The sequence below is a fragment of the Echinops telfairi genome, unplaced genomic scaffold (genome assembly GCF_000313985.2).
Source record: "Echinops telfairi isolate 266 unplaced genomic scaffold, ASM31398v2 ScPeMD7_8;HRSCAF=38, whole genome shotgun sequence".
In the NCBI taxonomy this organism is placed as follows: domain Eukaryota; kingdom Metazoa; phylum Chordata; class Mammalia; order Afrosoricida; family Tenrecidae; genus Echinops; species Echinops telfairi.
This window is the reverse complement of record NW_022103905.1, coordinates 8553087-8563739: the sequence shown is the minus strand read 5'-3', so window position 1 is coordinate 8563739 and position 10653 is coordinate 8553087. Positions and strand designations below refer to the sequence as shown.

At 47.2% G+C, this 10653-nt stretch overlaps 1 protein-coding gene across 1 annotated transcript in view; it reads right to left on the bottom strand.

The window, feature by feature from the left end:
- SLC27A2 (solute carrier family 27 member 2) overlaps positions 1-10649 on the bottom strand; it is a gene marked incomplete at its 5' end in the record, with an annotated part of 66689 nt that extends 56040 nt beyond the window's left edge. Inside the window, one exon of the mRNA XM_045286466.1 lies at positions 10202-10649. Coding sequence (XP_045142401.1) covers positions 10202-10649 — 448 coding nt within the window. The remainder of the gene's footprint in view (positions 1-10201) is intronic.
- Positions 10650-10653: the final 4 nt, after the last annotated feature.

Sequence of the window (10653 nt, the reverse complement as noted above, 5' to 3'; positions counted from 1 at the left end):
ACCCAGGTGGCGAGATGCTACTGGCTGACCTGCAGCTTCCCGATAGGAAATGAGTAGCCTTTGCAAACTATCCCACAGCTTGTGCTCGACTCCATTTGGCTGCCTCCTTTTAGGGATATTAATTGAGTCAGTTATATAAAACCCCCCAGAAATGTTTATCAACAACGTAAGACCTGCACGGGAAGAAGGCAGTCAAAGGAACGTCGTTCTAATCACAATTAAGAGGATGAATGGCAAATGAACTCCCCAGGATCAACAGCTTATCTTTTGCTCATTTAGAAGAGCAGCACAAACTGGTGCAAACGCAGTCTTTGGACACAATCTGAGAACAATTCTGAGAACGCCACTTTTAATTGCGCTTTGGCCATTCTCTCCTGCGCCGTTTGGAAGAACAGTGTTTAATAACCTATTACCTTGTGTGGGCATCCAATAGCCCGCATGTCAGAACACGGATTAGGTAACAACAAAAGATAATGCCCGTCCATCCCACAAAACAAACCACCCTGATGTTAGAATGCTGTTTAATTAAGGTTAAGATGCACTGGAGCAAGCTTCTTTCACAGGAAAATAATACTTGTCTTATATTTACGTAACTGTGTAATTTACTACTATTAGTTGTCACTTCTCTCAGTCAAAGTTCTTATTTAGGTGAACGCTTGCTTTCTAAAGAGTCCTGGAATCAAGGGTAATGATTGGTCACGAGGCGACCAGGTCCTACTAGGTAGACATAACTAAGGCACCTCTAAATGTTGTCATTTCATATTAGTTAGCAACTTTTGTCACTTATCTACCAATTATCTTTTCCCCTATTTCTTGGAGGCCAGGGGGAGGTCTTTTAAAAAATCCTGTTTGGTTTACTCACTATAGAGTGCCTAGTTGGCGCAAATGGCTAATGTATTTGGCAAAGATTAGGTGTTCGAATCCACCCAGAGGTAGCTTGTGAGAAAGGCTTGGTGATCTACTTCTGAACAAGTGCACCCTTGAACCCCCCCAGAGCACAGTTCTGTCTGCCCTGCCACATTTGCGCTTGCCATGAGTCAGTTGATTTGATGGCAACTAGCACGGATACACGCGTTAGTTGTGCACAGTCATCCTAATTACACGTTTTCAGATGAGATACTATTAACAGGTGCAGCAACGCTTATTATCACTTCTTTACGCTCCTCCCGGAGGAGCCCTGGAGGCAGAATGGGTACGTTGGGGGTTACTAACAGCCAGGTCAGCAGCATGAAACCACCAGTGGCTCCTAGGGAGAAAGAGGAGGCTTTCGAGCCCCCAAAAGATGGACAGTCTTGGAAAACCACAGGGGCAACTTTACTCTGTCTAACAGAGTTGACTGGATGGCAGTGAGGTTTGTTTGTTTAGCTGTCTCTTCGTGTTTCTAACCACGATGAACTATAATCTTCTGCCTTCTTCCCCATAGGCCGGTTTGTTCTCGCATGGAGATGCACAATCACATGCCCTTGCCCTCAGTGCAGCTTTTGGTCATGAGGGGGCAAGGCCAACATGCTAATAGAATCTTCTCATCATGTTCGCCATGCAGACCGCGGGTGACGTGGCGGAGAATCCAGTCCTTGAATAAACTATCCCTTCGGGGTCTTCTTCATCATCCCAGTCATCGACCATCTCTAATAGTGCTCTCAGCCCATCTTTGGGTTCAGCATCTGCAGCCTCTCTGGCTAAAGGTCACCCAGGCACGGAGAAAGAAGCTCTTTCCCACTGTCCACTGCCTGGGAAGATCGACACAGAGAATTTAGGGGCCTTTGGAAGGTGAGCCAGCCTGTGGTGAGTTAAGTAGGAGCTGGGATTTCCCCACAAGAGGCTATACTTGATTCTGTTCAATTATTTTCCATGATCTTATGCCCACCCAATGGTTCTTAAGCTCCAGAGAAGAAAACCTGTTATACCCAACCGGAGTGGTGGACTCGTTCACTCAACAAACGTTTCCTGTGTCTCCTCTATGTACTAAGCATTAACCCACTGCTGTGGGGTTGATTCTGGCTCACCGTGACCCTACTGACAGAGTAGAGCTGCCCCACCGTGTTCCTATGGACCTCTTTCCACAGGCAGACTGCCTTGCCCTTCCCCTGGGGAGCAGCTGGTGGGGCTGAACTATTGACGCTTCCATCAGCAGCCCAGAGTTTAACTCACTGTGTCACTAAGGCTTTATGAGGGCAGCATGCGAAGACCAAAGCGAGACGTCCAAGCCTCTGGAACACTCAAAGCACAGTGAAGCAGCTCATCTATGTCACTCATTGAGTGGCGCAGACACTCAGAAAGCGCGGAGATGAGATCATTCTTCTGCATTGGATCTGAGCTCAACTTGGCTTTGGAAAATAATCTCCTTCCTGGGAATGGCGGCCACTACTGTTGACCATTCCTTGGAATCGGAGTCCCTATTTTCTCAACATTAGAGTCCTTTCAATCAACAATCTACAAGTGGTTAATACTTGCATTAAAAAACAAAAACAAAAAACCAACCACTCCCGGGGTTAGCAGGAGCCCTAGTGGTGCACTGGTTAAGCACTTCGTTGCTAATGGAAAGGTTGGCAGCTTGAGCCCCTTGGCAGCTCCAAGGGAGAAAAGAGCCTAGATTAAATCGCTTCGAGACGACAGGTCTGCACACCCTGGGGTCTGTCTTAGAGGGTCACTGGGAGTTGGAGCCCACCCAAGATAAGTGCATTTGGTTTTCAGTCAGAACAACGACCCACGGGGAAAACACCACGAGCCAAGTGCAACCTGCTTTTGCTCTTGAATCGTAAGACTCTTTAGGCACTGTGCTATGGCCTGATAAAAGTGGCCTCTTGTCCTCCTTTTGAGGAGCCCTGCTGGTGCAGTGAGTAAAGCACTGGGCTACTAACAGAAAGGTTGACAGTTCGACCCCACCAGCTGCTCTGCAGGAAGATGTGCAGTCCCCTTTCATGAAGATGTACAGTCTTGGGAACCCTGTGTGACAAGCTGTCCTCTGTCCTACGTAGTTCCTATGAGTTGAAAGTGACAGATGAGCAATGGGTTTGGTGTTCTTTGGGGCTGACGTACCTCCCTCCAACTGAGTTGCCCAACTCGATTGTCCCAGATTCTCCCAGGAAGTCTTCATTCATCCTCTGCTCTCTTCCCCCACCACACTTTGTAGCTCTCACAGCAAACTGACAACGTTCCTTTGGGTGCCGCAACAAATTGCGTAATTGACTGAGTTCTTTTATTGGGCTGTAGAGGCTTTCAACTCCCATAAAGAGTTGGAAACCCACGGGGGCAGCTCCACCCTCTCCTACAGGGTTGCCATGAGTCAGGTTGAGAAGATCCTTGGACCAATTCCTCTTTTGAGCTCCCTATCGATCCAACCACAGCAGCCAGCTGTGCCTTGTGGGGACTCATCGAGTGTTTCTTAATTTAGACATTCAAGTGTTGTCCAATCAGCTTTTGTCAATCCAACTTCACTAGAGTGTATGAAAGGAGTCATCCTTGGTCCCAACACTCGTCTTAGTATGAAGTTCTGTTTGTTAATTTTCAATGATGCAATATGAGAGCTATTGGGAGCAATTTTATTTATCACGTTCTTTAAAAGAGGTCCGGTTTCTTTCTTTCTTTTTCGGGGCAACCTTACTAAACCAGGTGAACGGTAAGCTGAGACTTCCTCTAACTGCTCTGAGTCCCTTATAATTGTTCTTGCAAAAGAGAGGCCCTTGAACGCTGGCCTGGTACAAGAGGAGCACCAGCACACTGGGTGCACTGTGTGGTGATTTGTGGTCAAGCAGCATAGACCTGGCTAGTGAATGGATAAAGGGACACGTAAAAGACCTGGGTTACTCTCTTGGTAGAAGAGCTAGTTTAGAAATAATCTGAATTCTAGTATTAATCGCAAACAACAAAAAAGAAAATATTTACTAATGAATCTATTATTTCAGTTCTCTGAACAAAATAGTTTATGCTGTGTGACATTAAATACACTTCCGCGTTTTGTCCACACTTTGTCTTTAGAAAATACTGGTCCAACAAGTTGGCTTAAATCAACTACAACATACAACATTCATGTATGTGCTTCAATAGTGGAAAACACATTTGTCATATGAAGCCATGGAGAAGGGCTCTGAAATGTCCTGTAGAGGGAAGATCATGTTCTTTGGGAGCCAAGAGCTCCTTTGATGCAGGGAAGTGTTTTTGAGGGCCGGTTTTCTGTAAAGATAGTAAATTCTGAAGGAATCAATTTGGAATCGATATTCCGCGGAGGGCTGTGCCTCAACAGTGGTCTCCAGTGGATGCGGACTCAGGACAACTCTGTGTGTCATGTGCTAACAGAACTCTGCCCCATAGGCTTTCCAGTGGCTGATTTTCCAGAGAAGACTGCCAGGCCTTTCTTCTGAGGTGTTTCTGGGTGCCCTCAAAATGCCAACCTGTCGGTTGGCAGTTAAGTGCAGTCACGGTTTGCATAATCCAACAAAGCTTTATGAAGATTCCCAGGCAACTGGAGCACCCAACCCTTATGCAAAACACTGCTGCACTGGTCCTTGCACGTCCTTCAGAACTGGGCAGGGCATTATAACGCAAGGGCTCCCATGAACTCCCAACCCGACACCGGGACTTAAATAGAATCAGGCGCCGTTAAATTGGCACCATTACCAGGTTTCTAAAGCTTCCCCCACTATGTGGAAGGTTTTGATAGTGTGATATAATAAACAGGGCCCTGGATGGGGAGGAAAACATTGGGTTCTGTCCCCTTTCTCTGTTGACAATTAGTCAGATCATCCTGGGCAATTGCTGTCACCCCTCTGGACCTTTGTCCTCTATCAAACAACTGGCTGAAACCAGACTGGTTGTTTTTCCAAGTCTAGCCCTCAGACCATCTGCTTCAAACTCCTCTGGTGGCGGGGTGGGGGTTGTTACAGCAATTCGTATGCCTGGGCCCCACCACAGTCCCTTTGAACTAATGTTTTTGAAGCTTGAACTGGTTTAAAAAAAAAGCTTTGCAGATGATTCTTAGGCTCATTATAGTTTTCTTTCTCAACTTTATGTTCAAATATTACATTTATCCTAGTTGGAGAAGTATAGGATCAGAATCTCTAAAATCCCTCCCAACTTTAATTTCCAAGTACTATAAGAATCTGCCCATTCGACAAAATACTAGCCAAACCAAACCAAACTCACTGTCATTAAGTAGATGCTGTCCCATCGCTACTTATAGGCCAGGGCAGAATGGTCCCTGTGATTTTCTGAGACTGTAACTCTTTACTGGTGTAGAAAGCCCAGTCTCTTTCCTTCAGGGCAGCTGATGGTTTCAAACTGCTGATGTTGCAGTTAGCAGCCCAAATCATAACCATGACCCCACCAGGGCTCCTTCAACAAAATACACATGGGCATAGTTCCTCAACATGCAACCTTGTTCGCTTATCCCATTTGCTGTACCTGGATCAGAACAGAATATAATTCGGCACTAGTTGCAAACTACATTTTCAAGGGTCTTAGCTCTGTCGCAGGCCAATTTGATGCCAGAGTGCCTTAGGCCCCCTGGAGAGTCTGGTTCGAGTTTGACTTGAATCCAGGGATTTCACTATACTCTCCATGGATACTGACCTAAGCATAATGTTCTATGGCAGAGGACCACTGCCTGGGTGGGGTGCCAGAGTCTATATTTCTGAGTATATAACCAAACTATGTTACACTCCAATACAACTTTATTAAAGACTGAAGCTCTCCACCAAGCCTGGAGGACGATATCCCCGCTCAGAACAGCCAATGCACAGAGTGGACCATATGGCTGGTCCCACTATGAGACACGACGTCCCTCACTCACCCATGACCCTACAGGGGACAACACTGGAGACTCAGTGTCGGGACTGGCCTGGTCTGACCCCACCACACCAAGGCAAAACACTAAGGATGTGTGGCAGAGCAGCAGGGGGAGCAGAGCAGGGAGGTCCTGAGGGAGTGCAAAGGGTAGACTTTGGGGCCAGGGTGTGGCACTCCTTTGGACTCGACTGGAGGACACTCCTAGAGGTCAACAAACAGACTTTGAACTATTTACAGGTTTTTCCTTTTGTAAAAAAAAAATTAAATTAATTTATTTGTTGGTCATTGGTTTTTTTGTGTGTGTTTTCTTTTGTCGCTTTGTCTTGCTATGCCTTGTTTTTTTGTGCATATTATTATCTCTGCAGGTCTATCTAGATAAGATAGGCTGGATGAACAGTCTGCAGAAGAAAACAACGGGACTGATGGTTCTGGGGAGGAAAGTGGGAGAGGGGGAGGTGGGGGGAAAGGAGGTAGTGTTGATGAACTCAGGGGCAAGGGAACAACAAGTGATCCAAACTTAGTGGCAAGGAGGGTGTGAGAGACCTGGTAGGGATTCAGCAAGGGCAATGTAACTGAGAGAAATTACTGAAACCCAAATGAAGGCTAAGCATGAATACAGGAAAGAACTAGGAGGCAAAGGACATTTATAGAGGTCTAAATACAGGCAGGTACATATGTAAATATATTTATATATGAGGGTGGGGAAATAGATCCATGTACATATATTTAAAGGTTTAGTATTAAGATAGCAGATGGACATTGGGCTGCCACTCAAGTACTCCCTCAATGAAAGAACACTTTGTTCTATTAAATTGGCATTCCATGATGCACACCTTCCTAACACAATCACTGAAGACAAATGTGTGCATAAGCAAATGTGGTGAAGAAAGCTGATGGTGCTCGGCTATCAAAAGAGATAGCATCTGGGATCTTAAAGGCTTGAAGGTAAACAAGCAGCCATCTAGCTCAGAAGCAGTAAAGCCCACATGGAAGAAGTACACCAGCCTGTGTGACCATGAGGTGTCGAAGGGATCAGGTATCAGGCATCAAAGAGCAAAAAATCATATCACTGTAAATGAGGGGGAGTACAGATAGGGGACCCAAAGCCCATCTGTAGGTAACCGGACACGAGCCAGTCAGCGTGCAGTTTAGGAACAATGAAACATACAACTTACCTCTAATTCTTAAATGCTTCCTCCCCCCACCCCACTATCATGATCCCTATTCTACCTTACAAATCTGGCTAGACCAGAGGATGTAAACTGGTACAGATAGGAAATGGAAACACAGGGAATCCAGGACAGATGATCCCTTCAGGACCAGTGGTGAGAGTGGTGATACTGGGAGGGTAAAGGAAGGGTGGGGTAGAAAGGGGGAACCGATTACAAGGGTCTACATATAACCTCCTCCCTGGGGGATGGACAACAGAAAAGTGGGTGAAGGGAGAAGTCAGACAGTGTAAGATATGACAAAATAATAATTTATAAATTATCAAGGGTTCATGAGGGATAGGGGAGTGGGGAGGGAGGGGAAAAATGAGGAGCTGACACCAAGGGCTTAAGTGGAGAGCAAATGTTTTGAGAATGATGAGGGCAATGAATGTACAAATGTGCTTGATACAAAGGATATATGTATGGATTGTGATAAGAGTTGTATGTGCCCCCAATAAAATGATTCTTAAAAAAATTAAAAATAGGCTGAAATGCTATTCAAAACTAAAAAATGAAAACCACAGAAACTCAGAGTAGAACTGTGCTCTACACAGTCTTTACAGGCTGCTTTTGGGGGGAATAAATTGCCAGGCCTTTCTTCCAAGGCGCCTCTGAGTAGGTTGGAACCTGTAGCCTTTCTCTTAGCAGCTGGGTGTACATTGTTTGCACTACCTCGGGGACTCTGGAAACTCTACGAGTGTCACACCAACCTGGGCTTCCTTTTCAGGTGAACTCCAAAACTACTATCCCAAATCAATGCCCATGGCGGCAGCAGCCTGGAAATCAAACTGGCCTATGGAATTGGGAACATCTGCCGGGAAAGACCTCTTTCAAAGGTTAAAGAGCAAAGAGGTCACTTTGAGGACTAAGATCTTCCTGACTTAAGCCACAGTCATTTTAATCACCTCATATCCATGTGCAAGCTGGACAATGAACGAGGAAGAGGGGAGTTGAATTGATACTTTTAAATGTGGAAGTTGGTCAAGAACCTTGTATTCACCATGGACTGCTGGAAGAACCAGCAGAAAGATGAGGCTTTCATATAATCCAGCTTCCCTGATTATCCGGTCAGCACACTGACTGGATAAGTATGAGGCTTTCTACTCTCCTAAAGATGTGCAGTCCTGGATTCCCACCAGGATGGTTCTACTCTGTAGGGTTGTTCTGAGTTGGAATCTACTCAACGGCAGCGGGTTTATTTGTGTTGGGGTTGAGCCAGAAGAACAAACAACTCTTAGCTTGGAAGGTCCTTAAAATTGAGGATGGTTGTGTCTCATGTTCTTTGGACGTGTTATCAGGCGGGACCAACCACTGAAGAAAGGAATCATGCTTGTAGAGCTTGACTGAAAAAGAAGAAGATCCCAGTGGGATGGACTGACACAATTGACCGACAATGGGCTCAAAGATGTGCAGAGTTCATGACCTGGAAATGTTCTGTTTTGTTGTACATAGGTTGCTAACTAGACGGCACTTAATAAGAACCATCAAGTCCTTTATTAAGTTATGGACTTCTGGGACACTGCAGTTAGGAGGAAGGTAATATTTAAATGTGTCCTGCGGTGGTACAAAGATCACTGTGCTAAATGGTTTCTCTAAGTAAGCTGATTAAGCAATTGGCTTATTCCAATTACTAATCAGGGAACTTTTCTTCTTTTTCCCAGGCAAGTAGCAATTGTTAAGTAGTGGAAAACACAATTTTTTGAAGGACTTGCACCTTCTAATAAGTTTGCTTTAATATTGCCCCCTAACCTCCCCCACCTCCACCCTTTATGCTTTCACATAATGCCTTTCTTTTGAGAGATTATGTGATGCTCTGTAAAGCAGGTGTGTAAGTTTCCTGGTTTCCCACCAGTGAATTGACACCTCATCCTTCTGAGACTGAACTTGCCTGAGTTTCTCAGTGATGAAATGAAGAGGTAGACCAGACGGCAGTTTGATCCGTTCCAGTTTTAACTTTACAGCCACGTAGAGGGAGGCAAAGAGCATGGTTTCTGGAGTTGGGCAGACCTAGTCTGGGATTCTAAGCATCAGTTTCCTCAACAGTATAATGTAAGAGGGTAATGCTAATTCCTACCCCCACCCCCCGCCCCCAAGGTAAGAAAGGAACCGAGCATAGGGTGTGGTATTAAAAGGCATTCTAGAATGGTGAGTTATCCTAGCTTCCAATGCCCTCACCACATCATTCATATCATTCAACCCAGCCCTGGTTAGGCATCGTCTCACTAAAAGAGCAAGAAACTTCCTCTCTGGCTTTATCCAAGGGCAATGACTAGCCCTCTGGGAAGGGGAAGCCATTTGCCCAGGGTAACAGGTTCTCCATTTCTTCCTCACGCAGATTACCACCATCATTTCCAGCCTGGTTGAAACGTGGGAACAGAACGGAAGGGGTCACAAGCAGTAGACATACACTGGAGGCTCTCGGGAGCACTGCAGCAGATCCCCAAAGTCTTCTCCTTTGGGATCAGGTGGGGTCTCCTTCTCTACAGTGATACGCCCGGGTGCTAACAACACATGAGGGCTGGAAGCAGCGGGGAAGGCTGCCTTCCAAGGAAAGGCACACAGCCAACCAAGCAGCAGAGGGGAGAACCACTTCCCAGGATCCTTGGCTATCACACTCAAGGTCCTCGGCATTGCATTGTAGCTGGTGACTACGAGGTCAGCAGTTCGAGACCATCAGCCTTCTCAGGGAGAAAGATGGTGCTTTCTACTTTTGTAAATAGCCTTGGCAATCCACAGGGACCATTTTACCCTGCCGTATCAGGTCACCGTGACTCAGAATTGACTGGATTGGCAGTGAGTTTGGTTTGTTTAATTGATAGTATTGGTGAAGAGTTTAGACTTTGGAAGTAGGCAGGCCTGTCTCTCTCTCTCTCCTCCCTTCAGCTGGGCACCCGCGACTTGAGACTTTCCCTTCCTCACTGGCCTCATCCATAAAAGCCAAATTGGAAACCCTTCCTGTTGGGAGGATTACAAGGAGGGCACTAGGCACAGTGCTTACCAGTGCCTGGAAGAGAATATCATTCAGAAGTTGGTCGTTCTAATGATCACTAATCAGACTTCCAAAGCAACTTGGTCAGACCCTTCCTCTATACTCCCGGGTCCCACCCAGAGCCCTCACCATCAACCCCCCTACACGACGCTGCAGTTGGTCTGCCAAGGCGCCTAGCCGCTTCAGTGCCAGGGTGCGGCGCGTCTCCGGGGCTCACCTGGCGCGGCCAGCAGCACCTTCGCTCCGCAGCACTGGAAACAGTGCAACAGGGACTTCGCGCGGATGTGGTAGTTGAGGCACGCCATGGCACAGCCCAGCTTGGCCAGTCCCAGCCACAGCCACACGTAGGCGGGCTCGTTGCCCATAAAGAGCGCCACGCAGTCCCCCTGGCGCAGGCCCAGGTGGTCGCGCAGCGCCCGGGCCACCTGGTTGCTGCGCCGGTCCACCTGCGCGTAGGTGAGCGTCTCGTCGCCGAAGAGCAGAAAGGGCTTGTGCGGGCTCCGGCGCGCTCGCTCCAGGAAGAGCCGCAGCAGGGTGCGCACCGGCCGCCGGTGCCCGTAGCTGCGCACCCGGCGCGCCACGCCGGCCACCCGCAGGAAGTAGCCCATGTCCTGGAAGAAGTAGGGGCAGCAGAAGTTCAGCAGCAGCGGCAGGAGCAGCAGCCCCGCC